The following is an 18,787-nucleotide window of genomic DNA, read 5'->3' on the forward strand; positions in this document are numbered from 1 at the left end:
CCCTGCAGTCATTTTATACAAGGGTGCTGTGTCTCTGAGTCCTAGAACCTAGCCCCGTGACTGTTTTCTATGTAGGTTGTGCACAGTGTGATTCTCCTCCCCCTGCCTCCCTTGGTAATATGGGGTTTGAATTCAGGGACCCTACTTTTGCCCTGCTAACCCCCCTTGTCCGCTTCCCTGTGTTAACTCATAAGAAGATATTCATTCCCTCAGACACAGGAGTCAGACAGATCTCATTGTAACAAGCTTTCATGAAGCATCCTCTCTGTTCTAACTCACCATAAGAGCAACTCACACATTTTACAAAGGATGCTACAATGAAAGGAGAGGGAAGGTTCATCTATAATGAAACTTGACAGACCTCACAGCAATAACCTCATACAACAAAGTTGTTACGTGTTTCCATTTTAATGAGATCTGGAACCCAATTCTGAATTTCACAAGGAAAAGACTACAGATGTTGGGAAAACCTGAACAGATGTTTTGCAGTGCTGAGCAGTACACTTTAAATATACAAAGATGAGATACAAACATGGTTATGCACACTGGTGTATGTGCTTGGGTGTATATTTATTCCTCTAATGGCATAACTGTGTCAGCACATGGTTACTGTATAGGATCCAGTATATGCTTTTGTATTTCATGCACATTTTTTGGATGGGGGCAGAGATTAGTTTTCAGGGATTTAGCTGCTTGATTGATTTTACTTCAAGAGAAAAAATTACAATCAAAATTATCTTTATCATGCACTTGCAGGAAGACAGACTGAATGATTTAATAGGTCTTTCCCATTTCTAGCTTCTATGATTCCACAGAATTAACAGAAATGCACAGACTGCCTCTCCAAAGTGCTACTGGCTGTCATAGTAACAAAGGGCAAACTCACTGGAATACGAATGCAGCACAAGTTTTATGTTTGTGTCTTTGTAAAGAGGTTGTGGTGTACTCGGCATGGCTGCTTATTCACTTGACAGGTCTGCCGTCACTTACTGAACTCTCTTCAGATTACTACAGTATTCAGCACATGAAGAAATATTCCCATTTTCAAAATAATGTACAGACAACTGGGAGAGGAGCTTGGTCATTTGGGTCTCAACATTCTGCAGTAATTAGCCCAAAGACCAGAGCACTTACAATTCTGTCTTCAACCCTGGGGATGCATAACAGGAGAAGATGCTCAATTTTATTTCCCTCCCTCCGCATTACCCTCAAATGCACAGTGATGCGCATGAGTGTCAATACGAACAGCCTGTCTCACAGGAGCTTCCCCAACAGCACTCCTGGTTGTGTCTGTGATTGGTCCTCCCCACACCCCAGAGCGAGGCTCCCTTGGTACCCTCCTGATAAAGGAACCAGGCTGTGATCTGGCTTCCAGCACTTCACTCTCTGTTCTGAGGGATAAGCAGAGGTGCTTTGAATATTGTGAAATGCAGAAACAAGGTCTAAGCCTGAGGGATATCGCTGGTGCTCTGTCTCACGAACCCACAGCATGCCTTTTGGATCTGGATCAGCTTACTCTATCTGGGATTTAAAGAGCTTTACCATCCTCCCCCTTCTCATTTCATGCGCACAGGATGGATTTTAAGAGAACCCTAATGCTCCGTGACCATCTCAGGAATCACATCTAACTGTGGAACCGTGAGGGGCAATTGACAATGGATGGGTAGACTGGTCTTATCCATTACTGCACATTGATATTTTTAGCAACAGACTTAATGCAAGGCCTGTTGGTATCAGATGAGAACCTGGAGGCAGCACAGGGGTTTTAGTGATAGCAATGTGCTTTCACTACTGGAGAAACAGGAAAATTTTTGCCTGGAATCCTCTCACCCTTGTTCACATTGCATGAGAGAAAAGGTCTATCTTGTGAAGGAAACAGAGATACTTATAGGTCCTAGAGTGAATTTAAACAATGTACGAATCTGTTTATCAAAGCATTTGCAGGTCTCATTTCAAGGCCAATGAAACAAATATTGAGCAAAGGGGGGCTAATCTGAATCCAGAACATTTTAATGGAGAAAAAAGAAGTTGAGTACAGGCACAGTGATTCTTACCGTTTATTTTTGTTATAAAGCTTGGGCCTATGTTTTCACTTTGCCCCTCATAAGGCTGCCACCACCTCACTGGTAACCATTTGTGCCGCAGTACCAACATGCGGCCCGCAAACTCCAATATCCCAGAGGCAGTTCTTAGTCTGAATTGGGGACTTTCAGGCTTGCAACACCATAAATGTAGCACGGGCAAACAGGCCAGAATCTGTGTGTGCGTTTTGATTACCTTTCATTAAAAATGATCAATTGTAGATTAAACACAGTTGAGCTGCAATTAATAGCGCATGCAATTACAGGCGCTTTCTCCGACAAGGCACTGGCCACTCCGAGAGCCTCCCATTTTACAGCCCTCAATTATGCTCCATCCTTCCATCTACAATTTTGCTGCAGCTCTTCCACTCCCCTCCTCTCCAATTTTCTTTTTGTTGAGGAGGAGGTGGGAGAAGGACAGGAAATTAGCATCAGAGATGTCTTTGGGAAAATATGTTAGCATTACCCAGGGAAGGCAGATGGGGGAGAAATAGGAATACAAGAACAGAAAGGGAGCTAATGACTCCTGAGGGCAGCATGCGGGCTCGCAGTGGTACTCACTCAGGCTGCCCAGCTGTCGAATGACATTTGCCAGGGTGATGTTGGTCATGCATTCCAGCTCACTTCTAACGCTAGGCAACGTCTGACGGCACAGGTGCCTTGGCTCAATGTTCCTCGTTACTAACGGCATGGTGGACCCGCTTCAGGCAGTGTTCTAAAAGATGAAAAACAACCCAAAAAAGAAACAGGAAAGGATTACTCACCCACACATTCCAGGCACACCAGAGCCATGATGTTCATTTTCCTGCTCTGAAACAGCTCTGTGTATCAGGCATCTTCTTCCCTCCCCACCCTTATGAAACTGGTTCTTTGAAAATAAAGATCCTGCTGTTCTACAGCTTGCAGTGGAGAAGCAGAGACCTGTTGGCTCAAGGGTACAGGCAGCAAAGGAAAACTGCCCATCTTAGCTGAGCAAGGGACTGTTTACATTACTGCTGCCGCACCACCCTTCCCACTGATGCATCTGCACTGAACAGTCACACTCCTCCTCCAAATATTGCAGAACATCCAACGACAGCTACTGTGAACCTTTCCATAGGAACATTTTAATATGTCCATTTTCGAACCAAGAATGTTAACAGAAGTTAGCACTTCTGTTACGCCAGACACACTGACATGTACATTCCCTCCCTCCTCACCAACAGCACAGACAGAGAGGGCTCACATGAGATAACAGGAAGTGCTTGCAGCTGACCAGGAAACATTCTGGTGACTGTTTCTTATCCTTCAGGCTGTGCCCCTCCCTTGTAGGAAATTCCCATGTGACCTAGTTTCTACACATCCATTGTTTTAGAGTTAGTGGTTTATCACATTGGTAGCTTTATAAGGATATGTGGGAGGAAGGGGGTAGAGCCCAATGCTGAAAGACATCAACATTGATCACTACACACAGCGAGATGAAACTTCCAACCCCAACTTCCAGTTCTTCTAAAATTTACGGAACACAAAAGCTTCTGAAAGTTATCCTTCAGAAAATGGTTGTGTGTGTGTCTGTTGCCTGCCCAGTACTTTGTAACAGCAAAATCTCCACTGCTAACATGCCTAACTGTTAAAGCAATAGATTAATTCTCTTATACCTCTTGCCCACAAAAAGAAAATGGAACTTCAGCTCCTGAATAATGGAGCACAGCACAAGCAGTTAGATACACCTCCAAAATCTCTAACACAAAAGCAAATATATCCCAACTTCTTGATTTAGGAAGGAAAACAGTCTCTCTTGTAGGTCAGATGAGAAACAATGCTATAGAAACAGATGCCTCCCCTTGTGATGGACATGCTGATCTGCTCAGGATGGGTGTAAAAATAAAACAGGAAGCTAACAGCCTGGGGAACGTGGCTTCCTGTCACCAACAGCAACAAACCAAGAACCAAAATAATTTAAAATCAGCTGTTTGCTCTTGACTTTGAGCCACCCTTTGATAGTCTGTGGCAGCTGGCAGCTTATCTTTGAGGTCCAGGAGTCCTTCCTGGATGCTTTTCTACTAGGACGTTAAGAAGAAGGAGTGGGTATTATCTCACCAATTACCTCACAAACCAGATTTTGAATTTCCAAATTTGACCCGTTAATGCAGAGAAGTTCAAGGTCTGGAGCACTGCAGGGTATGCCAGGTATAAGGATGCTTTGTTACAGTACCACCAAACTCCATTATAAACCAGTCATTTAGTTCACTTGTCACTGTGAAACAGAAAGAAAAGGAGGACTTGTGGCACCTTAGAGACTAACCAATTTATTTGAGCACAAGCTTTCGTGAGCTACAGCTCACTTCATTGGATGCATACTGTGGAAAGTGTAGAAGATCTTTTTATACACACAAAGCATGAAAAAATACCTCCCCCCACCCCACTCTCCTGCTGGTAATAGCTTATCTAAAGTGATCACTCTCCTTACAATGTGTATGATAATCAAGTTGGGCCATTTCAGGTTTCAAAAGACCAAAAAACCTAATGAAAGCGATGTTGATGAGCCAAACCTAAAAACCAAGAAAAGCAGGAAAATTAACAGGGCTGAAATCCCTCCCTCTTAGACCTCCCTGTGCCTGGGTAGTGTAAAAGCCATCAGATAGTTAAGTACAGAGTGAGCTAAGGAAGGACTTCCACCATTAACTCTAAATTCCCTGCATTTTGTGGACTAAAGCCAGACCCATCTAAATTCTTCTGTCACGTTAGGTTTTTGTGCTTTAGCTAAGCCAGCGTTTCCGTGCTTCCCCTGGCAGCACCCCATAACAACAGCCACACCCGCAGCTCACATATATATGGGGCTGTAAGCTTAGGTAGTACCTATCTTGCTCAGGCTTCTCCTGTTTCTTTTTCTCGAGCACTGACTCATACGAGCACATGTAGCTTGGCTCCACAGAGCTATCTGTAGGCATCCCACTGACCTAGAGCAGGGAGTAACCTTCTGGGGAGAGGGGAAGCCATCGGAGGACAGAGAGCAAGAAAAAATTAAAACCACAGGAAAGATACTGAGAAAGAGACCAAAGAGCACAGGAAAAAAAAAAAAGAACCCTCCCCCCCAAAATATTGCGGCAACTGTGGTAAAGTTATGACTAGGGCCCTACCAAATTCTTGGCCATTAAATGCATCATGGACCGTGAAATCTGGTCTTGTGTGTGCTTTTACCTTATGCTATACAGATTTCATGCGGGAGACCAGTGTTTCTCAAATCGGGGGTCCTGACCCACAAGGGGATTGCAGGGGAGATGTAAGGTTATTTTAGGTGAGTCGCGTTATTGCCACCCTTACTTCTACACTGCCTTCAGAGCTGAGCAGCTGGTGATCGGCATCTGTTGGCCAGGCGCCCGGCTCTCAAGGATGCACCCCGCCAGCAGCCGGGCAGAGGTAAGGGTGGCAATACCATCCCAGGCCACCCTTACTTCTGCGCTGCTGCCTTCAGAGCTGGGCGGCCGGAGAGCGGCAGCTGCTGACTGAGGGCCCAGCTCTGCACAGTACCGCAACCCTCCCTTCAATAGCCTTGCAACCCCCACACAACTTCTTTTCTGGGTCAGGACCCCAACAATTACAACACCATGAAATTTCAGATTTAAATAGCCAAAACCATGGAAGTTATTATTTTAAAAATCCTATGACTGTGAAATTGACCAAAATGGACTGTGAATTTGGTAGGACCCTAGTTATGACACAGGAGGGACATGGGGACCACCCTACTGCCAATCTAATGTGTGGGGGAGGGGGAGAAGGGCACACTCCTCTTAGGAGCCACTAGCTTAAAACTATGTTGGCTACGCCCCCCAGGAAATAAGGACTTGTCTAGACTGTGATGTATACACTGCTTTGTTTGAAACTAAGGCAAACAGCAAAAGTCTGGCAAAAGTCACTGTTTACACTGGTGCAGTCTATCTATGCTGGGGGGCTGGGAAAAGGGAGAGGATGCAGCATTACTACAAGGCTTCTGTCACTGGACCCTGCTCAGAGGCTCCGGGTGTCATGGCACAGGGGATGTTGCAGAGAGCCACCCAACTGCCTTTGCAGTAGCTAGAAGGTTCTTGGGAGGGGGGCAGTTAAAGAAGAATTCTCCTTTTCCCTTTCAGCAGGGACAGAGGATTCAGGGCTTCAGCTTTATCAGACAATTACTAAGCTGGAGACAAGGCAGACATGATACCTGGGGCCTCTGAGCAGGGCCCAGTGACAGAAGCCTTTAGTAATGGCTGAGCCCTCTCCCTTTTCCCAACAGCTGTTGGGGTGGGGTAGCTTCTCCACACGACACTGCATTTGGACATCGAGGCCCCTCTCATCTTGTAATATCAGTCTCTGGTTAGGAGGTTTATCCCTCCACTTATTATATATCTTGTAAAATTTCCAAGCCCTACGTATAAGTGGATGGGAAGAGGAAAATCATGCAACTGATTAGACACAAAGAACAGTGTATTTGAGAGAGAGATTCTGGGGGACGTATAAGCAGAGAGAGAAATGAGGAGGGGAAGGAGACAGAAAACAATGCTGAGAAAGGAAGAAAGGAAACTAGACATTACAGCAGTTCAGACAACGCAATTGTGAATAGCAGCGCGCACCGAAGTGATGCTCTGTAACATCCCCATGTGGACACCGTGGGAGCAAACTAAAATGTTCCTGGTTTGTGTTAACGTAATCCTCTAACTCCCCACAGCTCCACATAGGAGAGCTACAGCACAGCACTGTGGTGCACACTGCTATTCGTGCCCCCGTAGTTCAAAGTGCAGAGCAGTGCAGCCATACATAGACAACACAAGGATAAATGCACCATGATCTAGGAGAAAAAAGAAACGTAGTCAGTGAAGCCAAGAAGGAAAAGGTCTAGTAAAAATAGGAGCCTGCTAGTAAGGTTCATTCTTAAAAATTCATTAAGGAGAGCTGATCCACAACATGCTACAAATAAATACAGAACACAAAGGACAGTACACAACTACTTTATTCTTTTAAGTTGTAGGAACATGACAGAACAACTGGTTTCCATTCTGGCCAGTACCACTAGTCATCAGGATAGTAGGTGTCAGGTAAACGTTTCAAGCTTTGTGTGATCTATGGATTTAGATATTTCCTCTCAAATCAAATGAAATCAGTTGTGAAGTGGAGATGGGATAGAATCCTTGGAGAGCAGTCATATGGATTGGTTATTGAAAGTTTAGACTGGGCTATGTTTAAATGCTGCAGTTTTCAGTATATACAGTATTGTACAAAACTACAAGAATACTTTATGGATCTAAAGCACCCACACACTTCCTGTTGTGACATGGGGTGTGGCTAAGGGTGGCCTGTCACTTCCATAGAGAGGAAACATTTTCAAGTCAGAGATTGATACAGAATACTGGATAGGGAAAGACAACCACACAGAAGGACAGCATCACGCAGGTCAACGAACAACAGGTCAGTGCCCCAGCTGCTACTCATTGCTGACCCAAGCAACAGCATGACCTGGCAGTTTCACACCGCTGCTTGGTTGGGAAAGCTGTAAGCAGACGCATGGAAGCTATTTCTCTGCAGACAACACTATCAGTTTAAAGTTATCCTCACAGCCATAATTAACAACTTTTTCAAATGAAAACTGAGATTCTTTAGAAATTGATGACTTAGTCCCTTTCACTTGCATGAGAACTTCCCACTTGACAACTGTATTTTTTTTCAAGCCCTGGAAGAGGACACATGACTGGGATAACTTGGAAACACGATTTCAGAATTAACAATAGAAGTCTCTCCTCCTCATCCCAAAATCTGAGGAGACTACAGGCTGAACTGCCCAATAGCCAGCCATCTCCCCTCCTGCCTCTCCCATAGCTGCAAGTTCTATCACTTCCAACCAAACATTGCCAGGATTTGTCATTTTCTCACTCCTTGTTGACATCTCTATTTATGCTTTTCTGAGTGCTCATCTCTTCTTCTACAATTCCATCACCCCAAGTTCTTCCTACAAAAATCTGCTGAATGCTGCAGCAGACTCTCTCCTTCCAGGAAGCTCATACCACCACTCCTAGATTCCTAGCAGTCTTCCACCCAGCAGCACCCTCCCAATTTCAAAACTCACTACGCACTTGCTCCATACTATCTCTCATGCTACCTCCCCCTGCTTTCGTACTCCACACCCTCTGGTCTTAACTGCCTCCTGTTTCTCCACAGCTGGAGAGGTGCCTCCCTGCTGCTCATGGAGACCAGCCTATCTAGAACTTTAAACCGTAAACAACCAGGACTTCTTCTTGAATCTGTTTCTCTCTTTAGCACAAAATTATTCAACCCAAAACTTGCATCGAGGATACTACAAAAAGATAAGGTAAATTAACTAATTAATAGGACAGAAGACTGTAAATGGAGAAATGCAACTCCTAATGCTGGTATCTGCTTATCCACCACACGGAACAGAAAGCTTAACTTACAGTGAACTACTACTAAGGCTTCTGGTCAGCTGGATATTACAGGTATATTGGATTAGTTGACTACGGGTACTCAAATCCTGCAAACTGGGCTCTGCCACAGTGGATCCTACAGGAATCACAGAGTTCTGGACTGAATTCAAGTAGAATTGGTTTATTTGAAACAGTTCTTGCCAGTCTACGAGCCCTTTGGACAGAGCTGCACCCATATTCACCATTCTGAAAAACATGGCTGGAACAGCAAACCCCATGAGACAGAACAATTGCCATGAATAATTAGGGAGATAGTTTTCATCAAGTATTAAAAAGCAACACAGTGACATCCCAGGATTAACCATCTGCTTTCCTATATGAATTCTGTCAGTGAGAAGAAAAATCACTGAAATCAAGACCAAAAGCTTCTCTACTGTGGAAGACCCCACCACAGCTGACAACCAATTATTTGTTTTCTTTTCTTGTAAAGGGCTCAGATACTATGGTTATTATGATGGTGAGGAGAAAGAAGAGAGTCTAAAAACAAAGGTCACATACTTCACAAACTTTGCTTACAAGATTTGGGAGCTATTTTCTCACTGATATTTGAATGACTAGCACTGCATTAAAGGGAGTTGCCAATATAATTCCCCACCATTAGTGCAAGAAGGGACTTCTTGTATTAGAAACAATCTGAGAGAAAATTTTAGCACCAGAAGTAATATCTGCCACAATGTCTGGTGCAACACAGCACCTGAGGTGGACACAGCGCATTTTCAAGTGTGTTCAGGTCACTGATAACCCTTCCCCAGCAATCAAATTAAAGTTTCTGCAGCATTGATTGCTACAAATAATCCTCCCAAACACAAAGAGCATAGCAAAGTGGAACTGGCCTCCAGCTAAGCTCCTCAGAGAGCAACCTTTGGGAGTATTAGACACACCAGCAGGTTTGCCAATGAGAGGGGAAAGAGATAATCAGATATGAAATTCCCATCAGTATGAAATGGGACTTAGTGGCCTGCCAATGCAGACTGACCATTTACTCTAGCGTCTATGACAACTCTACTTTAAATTTCAAGCTTCTCTCAGCAGTAACTGCTCCCCCATCAAGCTGTAATGGCCAGAGAGACTGGCTTTTGCATAATCTCAAAAGGGCAGGGGGGCAGAGGAAGAGGACAAAGCAGCCAGACACACAGGGAGAATGGGAAAAAACAGAAAAAGGTCAACAGAAGGTTCTGCTGAGAACTCACGGCAATATCCAAGTGCACAATGTGGCCACAGAGAAACGGGATGCAATAATCAGAGATGCTGCTGTTACACGCTACCCTAAGAGAGGAGACCTACCTAGCAATCAGTACTGCTTCTGAGCAACGGGGAGTGAAATTATAGAGCAAACTGCCATGTGATGCCACAGACTATTCCACTCCGCCAGCTGTAACAAGTATTCAGTCCCAAAAACATGTCAGATGCTCATCTGTCATTAGCTTCCAAGCCTGCCAGCAGCTGAACAAGAATCAGCAGTGGAAGGCAGCTCCGGACTGCTTTCTTTCACAGGGGTCTATTCTCCCCACAAGTCAGAGGATTTGTGAAGGTAAAACCCACATGCATAGGAGAAAACATTCCCCAACATCTCTTACAGCTCATTAGGTCCTGAAAGGTCAGTCCAGTCCAACCCTTTGCCTGCCATCACATAAAAAACTTCCCTGAAGCTAGATCCACACTCATTTGAAGGTTTGCCCAATCAGGTAACTACCCTGTAGTTTACCATCAGTAAACACAGGGGGCCCACCTCAGATCACCAAATCCAGATGTTGATAAGAGGGATCCTGTGGCACTATAAAAGAGAGGCAGAGCTGAAGGAGCTGCCAGCCCTGCAAACCCACCATGGAATCTGAAAGCCAAGCTGTTCTTTTTTCTGGCATGCATCACCACACCACCACTCATTGCTTTCAAGGGGATTGCACAGGTGTAAGTCAGAATTTGGGTCTTCATTTGGCACTTAGTTATCAGTTCTGATGACGATGAGCAAGCCAGAAAAGAATCCAGCTCACTCTCCCATAGCTGGGTTGGCACTACATGGTTAATAGGAATTGAACTGTGCGTCTCTAAAGCAAGCCGATATGACCCAATACAAACAGGAAAATCTGTTGAATGAAAAGCTGGCCTTTCTACACAGCCACTTTTTAGACAAGAACTCTGCTTTCATTCATTTAACTGAAAAACAAGTTTTAAACAAAAATGGTCATCTGTATGAGACTTTATTGGTCCTTGACTAAGCATACACACAGAACTCAGACATTTAAATAAAATTTTAGAATAGTAGTGACAAAAGAAAGTCAATATAAAACAATCAAAACAATTGTCACAAATGTTTAAGTCTCAGAATTCAGAACTACTGACACTAATTATCTGCAGAAAATAAAGCTCAACAGCAGAAAGTTTAAGCTCTTGGCATGTAGGGGTACACCAAAAAAAGAGATCAGCTACTTAAGTACTGGAAGCTCTTTGCTGTTGCAGCTGCAGGGGAAATAGGTGGATTAGAAGTAGTGAAACATTCATTTGAGCTCGACTTTTTTTTAAAAAGGTTGACTAATTTTGGCAAGGATCCACGGTTACTAGTGACTCTGCTGCATAGAGCTGCTAGCTTCAAATATGCAGGTAAAGTTTAGATTATTCAGATAATCCAGAAGTATCATCTTGGATTCTCAGATATTACAATTACACATGGGAAAAGGATGGATCAGGGGACTGGTAACAAGATACAATCTTCCATCTTTAGGTCTTTGATTCCCATTTGGCCCAGATCTGGATCTTATACCATTAGCATCTGAAAGCTATTAAATGAGTATGTCTCAACCCTTTCCCAGTAGATGAGAGTCCACAGCACAATCACCACTTCATTCAGCATCCTTGGCAATCTCAGGAGACAGACCAATGACTGGTCTGGGCCAGGGAGACAATTACTCTTTGAGCCCAAGAGCAGGTCTCTCCAGATCGGGAGTGAGATGCATTACTTGGGCATGAGAGCAGCATGGAGGAAGCTTGCTCTGTCATTTTCCATGAAGAACCAGAGTTACGGATAAAATGTAAGATGTCTCCGGGGCTCTTAATCTAACACTTTCTAACATCACTAAATTGACCTAAAATACATGTTTTCCAGTCAACACATTTTCAACTGGCTTTCTGAATAACTGCTGCATTCCTAGCTGTGTCATATATCACCAAAAAATGCATCCAAGTCTCACAGCATTGCTACACGAATGCCTCCGCAAAGCGACAAGCCAATTGCTGCAAATGGTGCGCGTCTGCTGAGGCAGGCACCACTCACCACCTCATTCCAAAATTGAGTCAGTGCTAATAGGAATAGCAGGTTTTCTTCCACTCCTGCCTGCTACCCTCCGCTAGCCACCAGAGGGGGCGTGTGTTTGTTACCATAATAAAACATTCACTGGGCCCTTAGGAAGCCTCACATCTCACATTGGTATATTTTCATCACACAGCAGAACATTGTAACTGGTGTAAGCAGTTTTTGAAATGACTGAAGTCGAAGCACGTTTTGAGCCTCTTTTTCTGCAAACTGTTACACCTCATTTGCAACTGAGCCCAATAAACCTTCCCACCCGTCCTTAAACATACATTACTCTTTCTAGCAGAGTTCCTAAACTATATTTTATTAGTGAAACAAAGAAGCAGCTCTGACTCTTTTCTGAACAGCTCAGCTGCTCTTTCAGTTTCAACTCATGCCTAGGTAACTATATCACAGCAAAGTGCCTCCACCCTTCCGCCACACTTGGGGAATACTAGAAAGATAAGTCTTCTCTTAATTATTAAATGTAAATAGCTCATTAAATAAAATCCAATTACTTTAATTGTAAGAAAAGAAAGTAATTACAATATGTACGGGTATTCTTGCCTGAAATGATTTAATATTTTAATCTTTCCAGCATTACTATTTTAAGTTAACCTTTGACATTAGAAAATTTGAGGGAGTTGATGTCTTAAATGTTATTTTATGAATATCTGTGGGGATTTCAGTCATAAGCAATTTTAGAGGAAAGAGATAATGATTTCTACATAGAGTCAAAATAAGATGTAGATCCCTTGCAATTACAAAAGTAACAGGATATGGCGTTTGAGGCAATAAAACATGTTTTACTGCCTCAGAGAAGTCAAAAGTTAGAGATGGAAAAGAACTGTAAAGGGGGCCATTCAAAAACCCAGCATTTTGCTACTCTGCAGTAGGGCCCTGATCCTGCAAACATGCACGTGCTTATGTTTACTACTGCAAGTCGTCCCACTGAATCTTTCTCCAGGCTAACAGTACACACAGGGTAGGGGACTCCAATTGGGTGAGTTTACAACTTGAACCAGGCCAGTAAATAACAGGGAGATTTTTAAGGTCAGGCTTGACAAAGCCCTGGCTGGGATGATTTAGTCGGGGATCGGTCCTGCTTTGAGCAGGGGGTTGGACTAGATGACCTCCTGAGGTCCCTTCCAACCCTGATATTCTATGAGGGGTTCCATCACCTCCCTTGGGAGACTATTCTCCAACTGAAAATCTCCCCCCTGAAGGGAGTTCTAGCTTAGGTTTTGTACCAGCACCCAGCCCACTCTGTCCTTTGTTTATTCTCATTCCTACTCCTACCCATTGCACCATGCCAGGCCATTCTTCCCCAACCTTGGTGTTCGCACTTTTCGGATGCTCAATCCTTAATACCTGGTCAAGCTTTGTTTTGTTCTTTCTTCATCTACAGGAGGGCTAAGTAGTTATCAACCTCACTGATATTAGAACAGTATCTTCAGAATGAGGGAGAAGTGGAGTTAGTCACCCCATACTCACCCCACCGTGACAGCTAGTTTAAAATAATGAAATGCACTGTACAAGAGCTCCTTAAGATCAAAAGCTTGTCTCTCTCACCAACGGAAGTTGGTCCAATAAAAGATATTACCTCCCCCACCTTGCCTCTCAAATACACTGGGCACATTTAGGTTAGATCACAATTATAAAGAGACTTTTCTATTCAGAAACCCAAAGAGATTTAGAAAGCAATAAATTAGTAATATGTTTGGCAGAATTCAATTTTATTTTTTTTTGTAATTTTGACAAATACCTATGTTTATTTTTAAGCATTTTTAAATGTATCCATTTACATTTTTACAGTTGCAGGAAACTGGGGGTCAGAGTTATTTAAGGACAGTGGACACTGGAATTTAAAAGTTTTACAACTGTAACAAATTGTTTACATCACATGTCAAGTAAATATCCTTAAATCAGCCTCTAATAAAGTTGTCAAGCAGCATTTTTCTTACTTTGCCTATCTGTAAATTTTAATGATCATCCATGGAAACATTTCTTCATGGGTTTGCGTGTGGTGTATGGTGAAACTGATATTTACTGACATTCACCAGTAAAAATCTAATCTTCCCAAGCCTAGTGACAGTGCAGCAACCATTATGTGCTCCGTAATCTCACTCTCAAGCCTGGACATCAGAACTGTTTTTTGTGAAAAGCAGTGATGGGATGCTAGGCAGGATACCAGGGTAAAGGTTCCTTTACTCTTTTTGTAAAGAGCCTAATCTCTTTAGCAGCCAGAAGAGAATGCTAGAAGGAACCAGGATTTAACCCCTTCTCCACCGGACAACAGTGCCTTCAGACCTTCTATGATTCAGCAGCAGCCAGACTGAGGCCTACATAAAAAAGTTCACTCAAGTCAAAATCCAAGACAAAGCAGTTTGTAGTTTTCACATGATCTTGCAAGTCCGGTTGAGTAGTCTCTAACTCAACCTCACCAACTACAAACTGCCTTGGCTTCCCTTGAGTTAAGAGCGGACCTTTTTCTGTAGTGAAGGCAAGAGGTAGGAGAGAGAGCAGTCTCTTGGTTAAACTGCTCACAGGGTACTCTCAATTGAGACCTTGATTCTGAAATTCACTGTCTCCCTTGGTCTTCCAGAGACCAGATTTAATGGACTTTAGAACATGCTAGCAAGACCCCAATTGTTTTAACCAGGCTTTCTTGGTTTGGGAAGATAGGCAAGTGTTGATTAGGATTCAGTGGCAGATGACTGTGGAATCATCTGCAGGCAATAGGGCAATTTTTTTGTTTTGTTTTAACTGTAATTTAATTTTTGCATGTGCTGAAACTGTCAATTCAGACACTGCTGCTTTATGAAAACCTCTCGTGTAAAGCCAGATCCTAGAAGCGACATCCTTGACACAAGTCTGAATTCTCAATAGAGACCAAAATACAACTTTGTACAAATTGGTTGATTATGTGTTTTATAATTTAGCCTCTAAAGGGGAAGTGGTCAGTTATTTTATGATGTCCAAGACAGAAGATAAAGCTGTATTTATAGTTACAGTGTCTTCCTCCAGCAGAGGCTCAGACCAGACGCTGCTGGTATTGAAAGGACAGGATTGGGGGGGGGGGGGGGGTGTATTCCTCTCTTCTATTTGCAGCTGTAAGACCAAAGGCATAAGAATGTGGATTTTCACTTACTGTGCGCAAAAGCAGGGTGTATGCAAAAGGGACTCTCACTTCTGCTCTGGCAGTGCCAGCAACTCACAACACTATTTGCTAATCTTGGGGCAGTCATAAAACTTTCACCCATTCATTCAACCTGGGTTGCCATTTCCCCTCCCTACCAATTAAGTCCTATTTTTTGCACTCCATGCATGAACTGCAGCTATACCATTCCATCAGACATTTGTGTCTGATGGCCTCCTCTGAATGCCACTTAAAGCCTCCCAACGAAGAGCTGGTTGAAAGCAAAGCATCACTCATTCCTCCAAGCAAAAGAAAAGAACTTGGCTACACAGAGACGTGAAGCAAGACTCTAAAAAAGAAGAAAAAAGGAAGGCACTGAAAGAGGAAACATGAGAAATGAAACATACTCTGTCCTGTTCTGGTAATATAATAGGCCAACAAATGCTTAGCAAAGCTACATAACATATGAACAATTAATGCAAACCTGCTGTGAAAAAAAGTGACATCAACTCACTGGCTGTCACAAACCAAACCATTATCCCTATTAGAAATTCTAAACAGACCAGTCATGGAGGAGCCAGGACCAGAATACTATTGTGTTTTTCCACTACACAGTATTTTAGTAGGATAGGAAGGGGGTAGGGCATACTGTTCTCCCTCTAGCACGTCTTCTGTCTAACTTCTGTCAGAGCATGCTCACCTAAGTCACCTTCACCAATGAAGCCTTTTCTAGCCATCACAAAAAGGCACAGCTCATCGTTCCCATAACAATCTCTCTCATCTTTCTTTACAAAAGGAAGCTAAGAACCAATAATCCAGCTCTACAGAAGGGGAAACTGGGGCACAGAACAGTTAAGTGACTTGTCTAAATCATATAGAATGTTAGTGGCTGAGCTGCACACAGAATGTTGTTCCAGGCCTATGCCCTAACCATCTGTCCTGAAATAAGGACATTTCCACCACAAGCCCCTTTTCTCCTGTACAAATTAAGGTCTTCATTTCATGAAGAAATTGTTCAAACAGATACACTGCAATCCAGCAGGGAAATAACAGGTTTTCCCACACTAAATCAGCCCTTTTTAAGAAAAGTACCTATCAAACAGCACAAAATACAAGGAAAAGAGCAACTATAGGTAAATGTTTTCCAATGTAAAACAGATAAACTAGAGCTCATTTATATTCTTACAGCAACTTTAAGAACTGTTTCATTTTAGCAACAAACACCTTATACATGTTCCATCCCATTCTCTATTGTGTGCTATCTCAAAGAGCGATGGTGGATAACCTTCAAAATAACAGGTCACACATGATCTCAGAACAACAGTCTTGTAGGTGGCCTCAGGGCAGATCTCACACACAGAAGGGGCAGAACAATGGAGGCCTTCAATAATGAAACAATCATTTATAAGCACCTTATATCTGTTTATCTCCAAGAGCTTTACAATGCTATGTAAGTCACTACTAATCCTGAACACAGGTTCAAGGATTTTGGGTTAAAAATAAGACTGCACAGAACAGCAGGAAGGACTGCACAGAATTCCGGAGAGGAATGGTATCGGTGACACCCCACTTTATTTGCAGAAGCAGCAATACAGGCGGAGATGGAGGGTGTAGCACAGAACCACCCAGGCCACCCGAGTCGAGAATTAACTAATCACTTGGATCTGTGATGCCATTGAAGATGCTCAGGCACAGCCAGTCAGAAAGCAGGGATAACAGACCAACTAGCACAAGAAAAATTGTCAAGAAGAGCAAAAAATTCTGAGAGTCAATGTCTGTTGTCTGCTCTCTCTGTCCTCCAGGACTCACTACACCCAACCCTAAAGCATCCTCTTCCTGTATGGGCATGCAGCAGGCCTCCTCTGAAAATGGGTGAGATGCTATCGATCAGGAAGGGAAGGTCCAGGTCACCTGGAGATGTCAAAGCCAAGTTAGAAGTACCTTCCAGACTAGGGGGAGTCTATGTGCGGGAAGTGTGGCCTAGTGCAGAGAATACTGGCCTGGGCTCAGGAGACCTGAAGTCTATTCCTGGATTTTGCACTGACATGCTGGGTGAACCTGGGAAAGTCACTCCACGGCCCCGTGCCTCAGTTTCTCCATTTGTAAAAAAGACAATGATGATAATGATCTCCTTTGTAAAGCACTTTGAGATCTACTGATGAGAAGCACTATATACAAAGACCTAGGTGTTATTAGGTTCATCTTGCATATCTGCAAACACCAGTTTCTGCTACCTGCCCTAAAATTAGCAACTCCAGAGTCTCTTTTAGAACCCCCCCACCCCGCCCCCAGCAAATTCCTCAGTTAGGACATGCATGGGGAAAGTCTGTTCTCCCATGCCTCAACCAATGGTACTATTATACCAGAAAGCTTCACTACAATTTCAAGAATTAGAGGGGGACCTTGGGACTGTTTTTTAGCTTTATTACTACAAATGTGAGTTTTGCATTTGCGTGTGATAAACACTATGTGCAGCCTATGGACTGTGCGCCTGAACAAAACACAACCCAAGCTCATATTTCAGCTTTTCTGGGAGGAGGAAAAAGGGAAGAGTGTGCTCTTTCACTTTCCACTCCTCTTCTTCCACCCCCACCCCCCACCTCCGGCAGTGAAAAAACTAGAAAGCTCCCAAAGAAATAAAAATCTTATCTAAGTCTGGGTGAGGCCACCACCCTGTAAACATCTAGACAAAGCCCTTATGAGCCTCCCCTATATGCTATGATACGTAGGAGACTCGATATAGCCACTCCCAAAAAAAAGATAAAATACAGTATGCAATTTCTTTTCTTTATCACGCAGAGTTGCAGTGAGAGGAAGTGAACTTCACCAGGGTAGTTCTGTTCTGAGCACTCATTTGATTATGAACCATCAACAGTTCCTACACAGAACTTTTACTATTCAGTTTTCACCTATCTAGGCACTTATAATGTGCATGTGTGGTGTCTAAGGCACTGATCCTGCAAATATTTATTATTAGGCATGGTATTGCTCACAGTACCAAGCACTCTTAAAAACAAGGCTATTGCTCAAAGTACAGTAGTAAGCACGATGCCCTAAGCACCTACTATACTGGAGAACAGTTGCATTTTGTCCATATAACTAAAGATTTAAGGCAATGAAGGGGCCAAAGATTTATAGATGTTATGTGCAAAAGACAACAATATCAGGCCTTTGGTGTGTCATACTATTCTCCCGCCTCCATTCCCCCACCACAAGTCAGACTTGCTACTTGCGGGACAAGCTACAGATTTTACTTCTAGTTTTTCTACTGTGTGTTTTGCACACCTAGAGCATTCTTACAGGCACTACACAAGACAAAAAATAAATGCTGAGTCTTTGGCCAAAGCATATCTTTGGCCAGTGTTAGCCCTCAAGAAAAAACCTTCACTTTTAGCAAAATAGACTTTGCAGAAGTCTAATATCTCTTACATACAGAGACACCAGAAAGTGTAAAAACTTTAACCTGAACCATGCAAACAAGAGACAGGAAAACACGTCTAAGATCTTTCTAGTCCATTCACTTTCTGGTCTGTGCAGGACTGTTCCTTACTGAGCATTCCACTGTATTTTGCCCAGTCCTCAGTATCGGTGTTACATCTAATTAAAAACACAACGGAAACCTTAGTTTGAAAGAACAAGATACTAAACTGAGTCCAAAAGGCCTATCTGAAAAGGGTACTAGAATGATTAAAGTCAAGCCTTTTATGTTGTAAATCTGCCTACTGTACAAGAGGCTGTCAATCAAAACCTTACCTAACTTTTGTAGCAGGACTAACCCCAATCGATTTCCCCTGTTTTTCTCCCTGGGATTTGGGTGAGGGGTCAGCAG

At 43.2% G+C, this 18,787-nt stretch overlaps 1 protein-coding gene across 6 annotated transcripts in view; it reads right to left on the reverse strand.

Moving 5' to 3' along the window:
* WASF2 (WASP family member 2) overlaps positions 1–18,787 on the reverse strand; it is a 39,630-nt gene that overhangs the window by 16,666 nt on the left and 4,177 nt on the right. For 3 of the 6 annotated variants that reach the window (XM_077837755.1, XM_077837753.1, XM_077837754.1), the window contains exons 2-3: positions 4,168–4,317; positions 2,643–2,796 (exon numbers count right to left, since the gene is read on the reverse strand). In XM_077837755.1, the coding sequence (XP_077693881.1) occupies positions 2,643–2,772 (130 nt within the window). In that variant the 5' untranslated portion in view covers positions 2,773–2,796; positions 4,168–4,317. Of the gene's footprint in view, positions 1–2,642; positions 2,797–3,718; positions 3,816–4,167; positions 4,318–18,787 lie in introns of those variants that run through there. The other 3 variants (XM_077837752.1, XM_077837756.1, XM_077837757.1) reach the window with 2 other exon arrangements.

Source organism: Eretmochelys imbricata, chromosome 19 (genome assembly GCF_965152235.1).
Source record: "Eretmochelys imbricata isolate rEreImb1 chromosome 19, rEreImb1.hap1, whole genome shotgun sequence".
Taxonomy (NCBI): domain Eukaryota; kingdom Metazoa; phylum Chordata; order Testudines; family Cheloniidae; genus Eretmochelys; species Eretmochelys imbricata.